The sequence below is a fragment of the Salvelinus alpinus genome, chromosome 8 (genome assembly GCF_045679555.1).
Source record: "Salvelinus alpinus chromosome 8, SLU_Salpinus.1, whole genome shotgun sequence".
Classification (NCBI taxonomy): domain Eukaryota; kingdom Metazoa; phylum Chordata; class Actinopteri; order Salmoniformes; family Salmonidae; genus Salvelinus; species Salvelinus alpinus.
The window spans coordinates 44,852,886-44,868,065 of record NC_092093.1 but is presented as its reverse complement, the minus strand read 5'-3'; the positions used below and the strand labels follow the sequence as shown (position 1 = coordinate 44,868,065).

The window sequence follows — 15,180 nt, the reverse complement described above, 5'->3', positions numbered from 1 at the left end:
TAATCTCTGTAAACAATTGTTGGAAAAATGACTTGTGTCTTGCACAAAGTAGATGTCCTAACCGACTTGCCAAAACTGTAGTTTGTTAAGAAGAAATGTGGAGTGTTTGAAAAATTTGTTTTAATGACTCCAACCTAAGTGTATGTAAACTTCCGACTTCAACTGTATATACTGTATTCTATCCTATTGTACTGTATCTTAGTCTATGCCGCTCTGACATTGCTCGCCCAAATATTTATATATTCTTAATTCTATTCCTTTACTTTAGATTTGTGTGTATTGTTGTGAAATTGTTAGATTTTACTGTTAGATATTACTGCACTGTTAGAGCTAGAAACACAAGCATTTCACTACAACCGCAATAACATCTGCTAAACAGATATCTCCTCCTGATTTGTATACAGGGACTGAGGATGTACCCTTGTGGGGCCTCCGTGTTGAGGATCAGTATCGAGGAGGTAATGTTGCCTACCTTTACCACCTGGGGGCGGCCCATCAGGAAGTCCAGGACTCAGTTGCATAGGGAGGAGTTCAGACCCAGACCCAGGGTAGTGAGCTTTTGTAATGATATCATAGTGCAGGGGCGTTAGGAGCCCCTGCCACATACGCCTTGTGTCCGACCCACTGAATTGCTCCTCCACTTTGACTCTATGCTTGTGTTTCGGCATCTTGATCCATCTGCGTCAGTCATATTTGTACTGCTTAACCAACGTTTTGTCCCAGGTCACCTTGATCTGTTCATGAGCAGCATCTTTCTCTTTCAGTTTTGCTACAAGGCTGCTATCAATCCACGTTTTTGAGTCTGGTACATTTTGAAAGATACTATCGGTATCACTTCATCTATGCATTTCTTGATGAATCTGGTGACTGAGTCGACGTATTCATTGACATTTTCTCCAGAGGCAACCCAGAACATATTCCAGTCCATGTGATCAAAAAAGAGCATGAATTCTAATTGGTCGGACAAACGCTGTACAGACCTGATCACCGGAACTACCACACAGGAGTGATGGTTGCTGATAATGGGCCTCTGTACGCTATGTAGCTATTCCATAAAAATTCTGCCGTTTCCAGCTACAATAGTCATTTACAACATTAACAATGTCTAAACTGTATTTCTGATCAATTTGATGTTCTTTTAATGGACAAAAAAAAGGCTTTTCTTTCAAAAACAATGACATTTCGAAGTGACCTCAAACTTTTGAACGGTAGTGTATATTGGGAGTAGTGCCTTTCCTCAGCCACAGTGTATTATATGTGCAAAGGTACTCTCACAACTCTATGAAACCTTCACTCTTGCGCAGACAATTAGAAACAAAACATGCCAATTTGAAAAATAAGCCACAGAGTTTATTGAGAGAGAATTAAGATGACTTTCGAGTAGTAAGTCATGTATAAATACAATAGATACCATTAATAAGAAGGGGCTAGAAATGTCTTATTTGGTGAGCTACCGAGTGGCAAGGACAGGCATGCCCCATATGGCTGGGACAATGCTGGGGGAAAAGACCAAAAAAACTATATAGACAATGTCTTCATCAAACAATAATGTTTCACGACGCATCAGTTACATGGCAGGAGATGTCGTGAAACAGTTACTGCTTCGCATACAAGCCAGTGAATTCTATGCATTACAGCTGGATGCGTCAACAGACGTGGCGGGCCTGGCACATCTCATGGTATATGTCTGTTAAGTTTATGGGGGGTCAATTAAGGAAGACATCCTCTTCTGCAAACCACTGGAAACCAGGACAACAGGAGAGGATATTTTTAAAGTACTGGACAGCTTTGTGACATCAAATGGACTTTGGTGGTCAAGATGTGTTGGTCTCTGTACTGATTGCGCAAAAGCCATGACAGAGAGACATAGTGGAGTGGTAGCGCAAGCAGTTCCTCTCAACACCACTTGGGTACACTGCAGCATCCACCGAGAGACTCTTGCTGTCAAAGGAATGCCTGACAGCTTGAAAGACGTTTTTGACACTAGAGTGAAACTGGTTAACTTTGTTAAAGCAAGGCCCCTGAACTGTCATGTATTTTCTGCACTATGCAATGATATGGGCAGCGACCATGTAACGCTTTTACAACATACAGAAATGCACTGGTTATCAAGGGGCAAAGTATTGACATGTTTTTTTGAATTGAGAGACGAGCTTAAAGTTTACTTTACTGACCATAATTGTCACTTGTCTGACCGCTTGCCAGTTTCTCACGCGACTGGCCTATCTGGGTGATGTTTTTCTCGCTTGAATGATCTGAAACTAGGATTACAGGGACTCTCCGCAACTATTTTCAATGTGCAGGACAAAATTGAGGATATGATTAAGAAGTTGGAGCTCTTCTCTGTCTGCATTAACTAGGACAACACACAGGTCTTTCCATCATTGTATGATTTTTTTGTGTGCAAATAAACTCAAGCTTACGGACAATGTCAAATGTGATATAGCGAAGCACCTGAGTGAGTTGGGTGTGCAATTATGCAGGTACTTTCCCGAAACGGATGACACAAACAACTGGATTCGTTATCCCTTTTATGCCCTGCCTCCAGTTCACTTACCGATATCTGAACAAGAGAGCCTCATCGAAATTGCAACAAGTGGTTCTGTGAAAATTGAATTTAATCAGAAACCACTGCCAGATTTCTGGATTGGGCTGCGCTCAGAGTATCCTGCCTTGGCAAATCACTGTGAAAAGACACGGATGCCCTTTGCAAGCACATACCTATGTGAGAGTGGATTCTGGTTCCTCAGTAGCATGAAAACTAAATACAGGCACAGGCTGTGTGTGGAAAATGATTTAAGACTGAGACTCTCTCCAATACAACACAACATTGCAGAGTTATGTGCATCCTTTCAACCACACCCTTCTCACCTTTGGTGAGTTATTTACAATTTTCGATGAACAAATAAAGTTTTATATTTAAGATGGCTAAATAAATTGCCAAATTATTGATTATTATATTAATATTTGTGCCCTGGTCCTATAAGAGCTCTTTGTCACTTCCCATGAGCCTGCTTGTGACAAAAACACAAATTCTTATGTTTAATAAATGTATAGTTTTGTGTTTGGCAGGCTTACAACGACGGCAAAAAACAACATTTGAGAGTGCGCTGACCGTGTTGCTAGAGGGGGTACGCAGCTGGAGGTTGAATGTTTGAAGGGGTAGGGGACTATAAAACATTTGGGAACCACTGCTTTAGATAATTCAGAATTTCAGATCAACTGCAATTAAACATGTCTGGAAAAATTACCAGCAAGGGGCTGGAGATTAAATATGTATATGTAGGGTATATTACCGCTCTCAGGTGTTGCCATACAACTTGTGGACACAGACTCAGGTGATAGTGACACTAGCATTGCCTGTGGTTTCTGAAACCATCTACAGAAAGAAGCAGTTTGTAATTATCTCCCTTTTCGTTTATATAATCTAGCACTCTACACATGGACTCTCTCTATCTCCATAGTATCTATCCTACTCCAGTGTTTCACAAACCTCTTTCCAAGTACCCCCAGCCAAATACACTTATTTGATGTGTTCCATTACAAGCACACCTGATTCAACTGGTTAACTAATCCTCAAGCCCTTGATTAGCTTAAATCAGATGTGCTGCTGATACTTCATATGTTAAAAAAAAAGTGGAACTTGCTGGGGGTACTCGAGAAGGTGTTTTGGATTGCTACTTACAATTCGTTATTGGCTGTAGGCTACTGTACACGTTTCCAATATCTTTCCCTTTCAGGTCATGGGAGGAAAAACTTTACCCAGGAACCAAACTTTATCCCAAAGACAGCCATTTGATTATTGCAAGTGTTACATCCAATCAATCCCTCAACAGACAGACAAGAAAAGGTTCACAATGCCTAGCCCTGACATATTTTCTGTTCAGTGGCTTTCAATCAATGGCTACTGATATCCTTACACTAAAACCTTCTCCTGATGTCTACGACACAAATCGAAAGGAGAGTTTGAGATACGGGTTTAACATTTTAAAATGCTCTGTACATCAAGGTAGAGTGTAGTTATGTTCCATGAAGGAAAGTTTATAGAGAACATTACCTGCCAAAAACAATTGTAAAGTATCTAAAAACTCTTCCTCCGTAAAATCAATCAAATGTTCAGCATATTTTTGGACAACAAGCTTTACTCGTTGCCAGAAAGCAATTCAACGCGTGGTGTACTTTACTGAGTTTCTGTGGCCTGTGTTTTCTAGACGTATCTTGTTTCTGCGATTGCGCTCTCTTCATCACAAATTTCCACTCAAAGGATTAGCACATAAATCATATTGCTATACCTGTCCATGAGTCACTGAGAGGAACGTGTGTGTGTGTGTGTGTGTGTGTGTGTGTGTGTGTGTGTGTGTGTGTGTGTGTGTGTGTGTGTGTGTGTGTGTGTGTGTGTGTGTGTGTGTGTGTGTGTGTGTGTGTGTGTGTGTGGTGAGTGTGTGTCTGTCTGTACAAGCTCTGGGTAGACGAGCGGCCCATAATTCAATATTCTGGGTACATGAGATTATGTCCATTGTTTCATTCAGAAAACGCCACATGGCAAACCAAACAGACTGAACTGGTGGGATCGAAAACGACAATATGAAGTTGATTTGCCGGACTCTGCAGATGGTGCATTGTATTTACTTATCCCTTGGATTGAACCTGAATTTGTGAATGTCTCATAGAGGGATTTGGATCCTATTTTGTATAGTTTAAAGCTGACCAGATCCCGCTAGCTTATCATCTTATGAATGAACACAATAATGTTTTGTTTAGCAAGGTTAACAAGCAGTCCTTTTCCATTAAAACAACAGAACATAAGAACACAGCAGAAAAACATTCTGCAAACATGTCAGGAGCACAGCCACATCTCCAATATCCTCAGTTTCACAGCACTTCGTGGAACGAGCTTTCACAGCCAAAAATACTCTGCATCGTTTCATTATTTTCTCTCTCTGCTTTCCTGACAAAAATCCTGAAAATCCATTAAATATTTTGACAAATCCGATGACAAATTGACAAGGATTAATTTCCTTTAATCTCTGTGGGTTACATGAGAGATGTTTCATTTCAACACTCATTTCGACACTAGCCGCTTGTCGCTGGTACAATAGTAGGAGTGGCTACTGCCTGGCTCTGACTGGTTGTTCTATAGTGCCACTGACACTCAGGGCTCCAGTGCTCCTTGTCACTTTGAATCTATGTTTTTATGTTTCCTTTATGTAAGGGCTTGAGAAAGCTAGGGCTAGGAGGCCACTATTCTCTCTTAATAATACCGTTGATAATATAACGCTCACTCATCATGCCTCCGCAAGTACTCATGGCTATTATTTTATTTTCTGAAATTAGGATAAGTGCCTTGTCATCTTTTGGAGGTATTGTTTTGATTCAGAGTGAAAGAGGAGGGTACTGCCAATGGGGGTGAGGTGGTGGCATCCCATTTGAATAGTTCAAAGAGTGTTTGAATATGAATGTTTTAAAGGGATAGTTTGGCAAAATTACATATTTCGGTATTTGTTTCTTTACCTTGAAAGCAGTCTATGGACAAGGATTGACTGCAATCCACACTTTGTTTCGATAAACACGCCAGTACTTACTAGCATTTTCAGGCCCAAAAAATGGAGCTATTGCCCTTTGAGCGTGTTTTAAATGTCGTGCCCATGACTGCTTTCAAGGTAAGGAAACAAAAATCTAAATATGTCATTTTGCTAAACTATCCCTTTAACCCTTTCTACTCAAGGGAATTGGCATATATGGGTATGGCTGAATTGAAATGTTTCTTACAGAAGAAATATGAAAAGCATGTGCATAACCGTATTAGCAACTGAAAGGGAACAGTTTGGAGATTATTGAAAAACGATTAGACCCAAGGTCAGGACACAACAGTTCACCTAATACTCTGGATACATTTCAGCAACATGATACAAATATTTCTCGAAAATCTGGGGTAAGTACAACATAAAACAAAATAATTACAAGGGTTTGAGTAAGAGAACTAATGGGGTCCTCGAAGTGGCCACACGCCTCTCCAGAGTGTGCACAGTTCCTAAGTCATTTCAATGCACTTTTATGACTCAAAGAAGAGTCTTCAACTAAAAGGTGCTTTTATGAGCTCTCCTAGCAAGCACACTTATCGTTGTTTTGTTTGGAACACAACCCTTCATCCCCACCATAACACAATTACTGTTGTTTACACAATCCCCCAAAAACGGCCCATTATAAATCGCAATCAGGCTCAGATAGGCATCATTTGACCGCTTTACTATTGCCAACATGATTAGCTAAGTATGACAAATAAATATGGCATTACAGTGTAAGGCTTTCACGATGCAATTCAGGGAAACAGATCATTATTTTGGTGCGCATGGAAAGGAGACAAGAGTGCATTCTGGTGCGTGTTTCTACTGCAAATGTTCTTCACAATAGACAAACCTAGGATCATTCTATTCAGAATAACCCAGGGTAACTTTACATCAAACATAGTGATCATAAATGTTGACACTGTATATGACATGAGTGGAAATGTGAAGTGCACATTTGGACTCCTGGGTGTTCTCCTCAACGTCTCATCTTTCAAAATACATAGTCCTCTTAATAACGGCATTTCCCTCAATCAGACAACAAAAAATGTGCTACAGTTGCCTAATTAGCAGGAGGGATTGGGGCAACTGCTTGTTGCGCGAGCAAACGCTTGCTACGGTTACGGTTAGTACGGAAGCCCTAATGCCCAGGGCAAAGAAAATTATAAAAATTGACTCTTGGAATTCTCATCCAAATGACTTAGTATCTTGTTCCAACGACTTAGAATCTCATTTGAACGATTTAGTGTCTTGTTTGAACGACTTAGTCTTTTTCCCTATGTCGTTCAAATGACTTAATTGTTCTTTTGTCTACTTAGTCCTCATTTGTTATGCAGCGCCAGCTGTGTTTGTCAGACCGTTGCTGCAGCCATTCATTAACTGATTACATTCATTGATATGATAAATTCTCCTTCCAGACTCACATTAACCATCTCCAATCCAAAATGAAATCTAGAATCGGCTTCCTATTTCGCAACAAAGCATCCTTCACTCATCCTGCCAAACATACCCTCGTAAAACTCACCATCCTACCAATCCTCGACTTCAGCGATGTAATTTACAAAATAGTCTCCAACACTCTACTCACCAAATTGGATGCAGTCTATCACACTTTGTCACCAAAGCCCCATACACTACCCACAACTGAAAACTGTACGCTCTCGTTGGCTGGCCCTCGCTTCATACTCGTCGTCAAACCCACTGGCTCCAAGTCATCAACAAGTCTTTGCTAGGTAAAGCCTGCCTTATCTCAGCTCACTGGTCACCATAGCAGCACCCGCCCGTATTTCGCGCTCCAGCAGGTATATCTCACTGGTCACCCCCAAAGCCAATTCCTCCTTTGGTCGCCTTTCCTTCCAGTTCTCTGCTGCCAATGACTGGAACGAACTGCAAAAATCACTGAAGCTGGAGACTCATATCTCCCTAAATAGCTTTAAGCACCAGCTGTCAGAGCAGCTCACAGATCACTATATCTGTGCATAGCCCATCTGTAAATAGACCATCCAACTACCTCATCCCCTTACTGTATTTCTTTTTTTATCTTGCTCCTTTGCACCCCAGTATTGTAACGACTCTCGTCGTTGGATGAAGGAGAGGAGGACCAAATCGCAGCGTGGTATGTATCCATATTTATTTGAATACTTCTTTTACACGAACAAAAACAATAAACAAAACGAAACCAACGACGCTACAGTCCTGAACATGTGAACCTATAAAACAAAGAACGCAACGAACAGGAACAATCACCCACAAACAAACAGTGAGAACAGCCTACCTAAATATGGTTCCCAATCAGAGACAACGTAAAACACCTGCCTCTGATTGAGAACCATATCAGGCTAGTTAGACAACCCTAAACCAAACATAGAAACACATAACATAGAATGCCCACCCAGCTCACGTCCTGACCAACTAAACAAAGACTGAACAAAGGAAATAAGGTCAGGAACGTGACAAGTATCTCTACTTGCACATTCGTCTTCTGCACATCAATCACTCCAGTGTTTAATTGGTATATTGTAATTACTTCCCCACCATGGCCTATTTATTGCCTTACCTCCCTTATCTTACCTCATTTGCACACAATGTATATAGACTTGTTCTACTGTATTATTGACTGTATGTTTGTTTATTCCATGTGTAACTCTGTGTTGTTTTATGTGTCAAACTGCTGTGCTTTATGGCCAGGTCGCAGTTGTAAATGAGAACTTGTTCTCAACTAGCCTACCTGGTTAAATAAAGGTGAAATAAATCAAAATGATTACTCATCAGTTCTTTGATAGGGCTGCTTTGAATGCCCGAACATGTAAGTGGGCCAACAAGATCTCATGGTTTTACCAATTTGACTTCAGATTCCTTGGTCAGCGAGGTGACCAAGAACCCGATGGTCACTCTGACAGAGCTCTAGTTCCTCTGTGGAGATGGGAGAACCTTCCATCTCTGCAGCAATCCATCAATCAAGCCTTTAGGGTAGAGTGTCCAGACAAAAGCCACTCCAAAGTAAAAGGCACATGACAGCCTGCTTGGAGTTTTCCAAAAGGCACCTAAAGGAGAAACAAGATTCTCTGGTCTGATGAAACCAAGATTGAACTCTTTGGCCTGAATGCAAAGCGTCATGTCAGGAGGAAACCTGGCACCATCGCTACGGTGAAGCATGGTGGTGGCTGCATCATGCTGTGGGAATTTTCGCAGCGGCAGTTGATGAAAGACTAGTCAGGATCGAGGGAAAGATGAACGGCGCAAAGTACAGAGAGCTCCTTGATGAAAACCTGCTCCAGAGTGCTCAGGACCTCAGACTGGTCTGAAGGTTCACCTTCCAACAGGACAACTTTGCGTTGTCCATACCAGACCGCCTGGTATGGAAATTGCACCATCTGCAACTGCATGGCTCTCCAGAGGGTGGTGCGGTCAGCCCAACGCATCACAGGGGGCACACTGTCTACCCTCCTAGACATCTACAGCACCCGGTGTCACAGGAAGGCCAAAGATTTCCTCACGCACCTCAGCCACCAGAGCCACGGCCTGTTCACACCGTTACCATCTGTAAGGCGGAGACAGTACAGTTGCATCAAAGCTGGGAATGAGAAACTGAGAAACAAAATAAAATCAAACCTAATTTTATTTGTAACATGCGCCGAATAACCGTGAAATGCTTACTTATTAATGCTTACTTACCCATTAAGTCAAACTGTGATTAGTTGATTCCACTGTCACTCCAAATTTTTGCCCTAATACGGTTGAATGGTGGATGCCTTTACCTAGCTTCTGATGGCCTAGCCAATGGCTGACTTGGCTAGATTTATCTCCCCAGAGACAAAAGAAAAATGTGATTGGATCTTTTTTTCTCTTCAGAGTTAACCCTTTCTTTTCTAACAAAAATTGAAGAGATAAAATCAGAACATGATTGAAAATAATAATATCATTATTGTTATTATTATATTATTATTATAATTATTTTAGAAATCCTTTGCCCTTTTCTGAAGGAGTAGAATGCCCATTGTTCCCCACTGTGTTTGGGTAAGTAATCATTTGTAGAGTGGCTCTGTTTTTTCACTATTTTGAATGTCTAAAGAATCCATATGTTCTGAAATATGAACACAGAAATATTGGACATTTTGAACTCTTATTATGTTGGTGATTTCAACACCATTATCTCAGAAACTCTAGACCCTCTCCAAATTGCATACCGCCCCAACAAATCCACAGATGATGCAATCTCTATTGCACTCAACACTGCCCTTTCCCACCTGGACAAAAACACCTACACTACCGGTCAAAAGTTTGAGAACACCTACTCATTCAAGGGTTTTTTCTTTATTTTTACTATTTTCTAGATTGTAGAATAATAGTGAAGACATCAAAACATTTGGAATCATGTAGTAACCAAAAAAATGTTAAACACATCTAAATAAATTTGATATTTGAGATTCTTCAAATCGCCACCCTTTTCCTTGATGACAGCTTTGCACACACTTGCCAAAAATAAAAAATAAACCTTGAATGAGTAGGTGTTCTATAACTTTTGACCGGTAGTGTATGTGAGAATGCAATTAATTGACTAGCTCAGCGTTCAACACCATACTGCCCTCAAAGCTCATCACTAAGCTAAGGACCCTGGGACTGAACACCTCCCTCTGCAACTGGATCCTGGACTTCCTGATGGGCCGCCCCCAGGTGATAAGGGTAGGCAACAACACATCCGCCACGTAGATCCTCAACACGGGGGCCCCTCAGGGGTGCATGCTCAGTCCCCTCCTGTACTCCCTGTTCACACATGACTGCAAGGCCAGGCACAGTGTCCACATCACCAACAAACTATCATGGTCCAAACACACCAAGACAGTTGTGAAGAGGGCATGACAATACCTTTTCCCCCTCAGGAGACTGAAAAGATTTGGCATGGGTCCTCAGATCCTCAAAAAGTTCTACATTTTCACCATCAAGAGCATTCTGACTGGTTGCATCACTGCATGGTATGGCAACTGCTTGGCCTCTGACCGCAAGGCACTACAGAGGGTAGTGCGTACGGCCCAGTACATCACTGGGGCTAAGCTGCCTGCCATCCAGAACCTCTATACCAGGCGCTGTCAGAGGAAGGCCCTAAAAATTGTCAACGACTCCAGCCACCCTAGTCATAGACTGTTGTCTCTGCTACCGCACGGCAAGCGGTACCGGAGCGCCAAGTCTAGGTCCAGCAGGCTTCTTAACAGCTTCTACTCCCGAGCCATAAGACTCCTGAACAGCTAATCAAAGGGCTACCCAGACCCCTCTTTTACACTGCTGCTACTCTCTATTTATTATCTATGCATAGTCACTTTAACTCTACATACATGTACATATTACCTCGACTAACCGGTGCCCCCACACATTGACTCTGTACCGGTTCCCCCTGTATATAGCCTCGCTATTGTTATTTTACTGCTGCTGTTTTATTATTTGTTACTTTTATTTTCTATTTTTTACTTAAACTTCTTAAAGCATTGTTGGTTAAGGGCTTGTAAGTAAGCATTTCACTGAAAGGTGGATCTGTTGTATTCGGCGCATGTGACAAATACGATTTGATTTGACAAAATTACAATCACGGTCTTGAATTGAACTCACATTTTACTGATCTCGGTCTTGACTCTGTCTCGGACCCCTTGTCCCCCTCCCGGTCTTGACTCGGTCTCGTTTTGAGAAATGGTCAGTGTTTTCGGGTTACGCAGTGTGTTTCTCAAGAGATGTAGCTGTGTGTCTGCCAGAGATGTGACTTCACTGTTATGCATTATCATGGGGTTATGACTTGGTATAATTGCGTTTCTACAGTATCTAGAGTGTGTATTTGAGATTGTGTGTGTGTGTGTGTGTGTGTGTGTGTGTGTGTGTGTGTGTGTGTGTGTGTGTGTGTGTGTGTGTGTGTGTGTGTGTGTGTGTGTGTGTGTGTGTGTAGAGTATACAATATACTGTAAGAGTCGGTGTGTGGATGAGAGGCCAGTTGAACAGTGCAAACTCTGGTGTTGCCATCAATAGTTAATGGTGAATTGAACAGCCAAACACTGTGTCACTGACAGCCAGTGGGCTCACAATTACAGCATGCGGTTTCAGCTTCTTGGATCGGGTTTGCATGCAATTAGTACTCTACATGTGATAGGGTTATCACCACCTTGGGTCACCAGGCACAACTGCTCCATGTCACCCAATACAGAGCCGAGCCAGAGGTAGGGACCAGAGATGAGGCTGGGGATGAGGGTGATGGTATGGAGGAAGGTGCATTGTATTTACTTAATATAAAAGGTGATAGTGGGAAATGTGTGATTGAGGGATTTAGGTCAGTCTATTTCCTCCATCATGTAGGCTACATTTCTCTTTTGGCAGTAGAAACTTTCAAACCTTTTAAACCTTTCACTTTCAAACCTAAATATTATGTGGAGATGAATTTGTTTAACATATAGAATATTATCTGTTGAGATTTTTACAAGACCACGCTTTGATTAAGCTCAACATTTGCACCTGATACTTCTGAATAGCCATTATTCCAACGCCTCTTGCAAAGATTATGATTGCAAAAACAAAATTGTCTAAAACAAAAACAAAAAAATCTCTCCGCTGCAAAAGAGGAGGGCCACTAAAATGTTTTGCCCACCGGGACAAAATTTCGCTTAGGGTCCACAAAAGGCTATGGCCAGCCCTGTTCCATACCAATGCAACTATTTAGAAATATTGTGTAAACTAATTTTAAATATGTCTGTATGTCTGTTTGCTTTAGTAAAGCCTATGCTAATAATAATAATAACCCAATAGACTGATGCAAATGGGATTGTTTGTCAACTAAAAATAGCATGAAACGTGATGGACTAAATGTAATCTTCAGCAAGGTCATAAAGGCTAGTTTGAATGAATCCCTTCTCCAACTTGCAAGGCCATGGCACATAGTCTACGCATTGCCTAGGCTATTTTGGTGTTTGCTTTGACTAATGCAACGCATTCAAATGCAAGACGTCACTGGTATAACGAATCTTACCTATGGTCGTGATCACTGTGATTGCAAAGTAAAAAGATCCAGCGAATTTCCACTGTACCCCGGCTTTGTGAGGCTTCAGCTGCAGCACCACCCTCTCCAGCTCATCGAAGTTGAATTGAGAGAGATTGTAGGTGTTCATAAGCTCTTGTTTTCGGTCGTACACTTTCTTCTTCTGGGTCTTCTCCTTCTTAGATTCCAAGGCATCGAAGACAGCCGCACCGACTAACAGGTAGGTGAACGTGCAAATGATGAGCGACAGGGTCCTCACGTTTTGTCTCTTCATGGTCAGGGTGAGTAGACGGGCTCCAAAAGTTTGAACGCAGATCTTGAGGATGGGGAGCTCGGCTGGTTCATGGCTAGGCTGTCTCTATAGACAGGGACAGTGGCGCTATGAAAGCTCTCTGATTACCTTATTTGCCGAAGCGCCCATTTACTCGCGGAGCTGTTCGTTTCATCACCACCCACTCCTATTGCGAACCCCCCTCACACTGCGTGCCTTCTGCGTGTGCGTGCTCAGGGTCTGTGCGTATGTCTGTAGAGAGCGGGAGGTAGGCAACTGTAGACGGCAAGTTTTTGGTTATATCACCATTTGACAAAATAGTGCTGTTTTTTGACATTGCATGATAGGAAAAAACATCCCACTGCCCACCACAACTTAATTTCAACGCGGAAAGGTGATATTTGGTTGAGACGTTGATTAATGAGCAGGGTGTCAAGTAGCCTAGTTGTTAGAGCATTGCACTAGTAACCGAAATGTTGTAAGATCGTATCCCCGAGCTGACAAGGTAAAGATATGTCGTTCTGCCCCTGAACAAGGCAGTTCGTAGGCGTCATTGAAAATAATATTTTGTTCTTAAACTCACTTGCCTAGTTAAATAAAGGTAAAACATGAGATGTCAACCTTTATTAACCCACTAAAGAAAACATCCAGCAGTTTGTTGAATTCCCAATGTGTTATCACTATGGTTTCAACCATCTAACAACACAAACAAATTCTAACGGCAAAACAATTTCTGATTTTTGGTGTTGTTGTCATCTATTGTAAATGTGTTATCACTGCAATTTCAACAATTTAAAAGCAAAATATATTACTTATCACGGTGGTTCATCTATAATAGCACAACCAAATAACCTGGATTGCAGTTGAGATTACATTAAAAGTACATTGTGCAAGTGATCAATGCTGATAAAAAAATCTGCACAGTTTTTTAACAGCAATTGTGAAGATTGCCACAGACCTGTGACCTTTGCATGCTATCTTGAACATGATTACATAAGAAGACACTTACAGTTACAGTAGGCTAACCTCAAAATGTGTCCATGGATGTGTTAACCATTGGGTTGAATAACAACTGTTACACTCGTGTGTAAGAAAACCTTAACTTTAGGCTAGTTACTGTATTACAAAAAGATTCATGAATTGTGTTTAGTTGACGACGCAGCGAAATATAAAATCTATATTTATTTATTTTTATACATTTTTTAGGGGGTAGATCAGCTTTAATATTGCAGATAGATTGTAGCTTCAATCAATGTAATTTTCTGCATCACTTCCAATCCCCCATATATTATTTTGCTAATATATATACATACACATACACATACACATAGAAATAAATACATATACACTACCGTTCAAAAGTTTGGGATCACATAGAAATGTCCTTGTTTTTGAAAGAAAAGCACATTTTCTGTCCATTAAAATAACATCAAATTGATCATAAATACAGTGTAGACATTGTTAATGTTGTAAATGACTATTGTAGCTATAAACGGCTGACTTTTAATGGAATATCACTCCTGTGTTCCAATGGCACGTTGTGTTAGCTAATCCAAGTTTATCATTTTAAAAAGATAACAGATCATTAGGAAACCCTTTTGCAATTATGTTAGCACAGCTGAAAACTGTTGTGCTGATTAAATAAGTAATAAAACTGGCCTTCTTTAGACTAGTTGAGTATCTGCCGCATCAGCATTTGTGGGTTCGATTACAGGCTCAAATTGGCAAGAAACTAAAGATCTCGTACAACGCTGTGTACTACTCCCTTCACAGAACAGCACATGTGAGAGGCCCCGGTGCACAACTGAGCAAGAGGACAAGTACATTAGAGTGTCTGGTTTGAGAAACAGGTGCCTCACAAGTCCTCAACTGGCAGCTTCATTAAATAGTCGCCTCTGAATTTAAAGCGCATTTAAAGTTTGATTTGATTTAGTCCTATTCTTAAACTGTGACCCCTCAGATATTTAGTTGAGATGGAGACATGAATCCAACATAACAATGATTAATTCTTATTGTCAAACTGGAATTAAAGCCAGACTAAGTCAGTGGCACAGATTGAACTATCCAAACATAATATACATCTCCTTTAAATGTTGATATTTGGTTGCGTTGACAACCAACCACAATTCAATATCCAGTTTGCTACAAAATAATCATTGACATGTTGGATTCACGTCTCTATCATAACCAAACATCAAAGTTAAAGAATAGGACGGAATCTAATCTAATCAAACTTTAAATATACTTAAATAAAGTTTGATTTGATTTAGTCCTATTATTTTTGAGATGGAGACATGAATCCAACATATTAATGATACACTTGAAGATTACTTTTG

At 40.9% G+C, this 15,180-nt stretch overlaps 1 protein-coding gene across 1 annotated transcript in view; it reads right to left on the bottom strand.

Moving 5' to 3' along the window:
* LOC139583202 (potassium channel subfamily K member 3-like) overlaps positions 1–13,061 on the bottom strand; it is a 47,573-nt gene extending 34,512 nt beyond the window's left edge. Inside the window, exon 1 of the mRNA XM_071414033.1 lies at positions 12,565–13,061. Within this exon, the coding sequence (XP_071270134.1) occupies positions 12,565–12,847 (283 nt within the window). The 5' untranslated portion in view covers positions 12,848–13,061. The remainder of the gene's footprint in view (positions 1–12,564) is intronic.
* Positions 13,062–15,180: the final 2,119 nt, after the last annotated feature.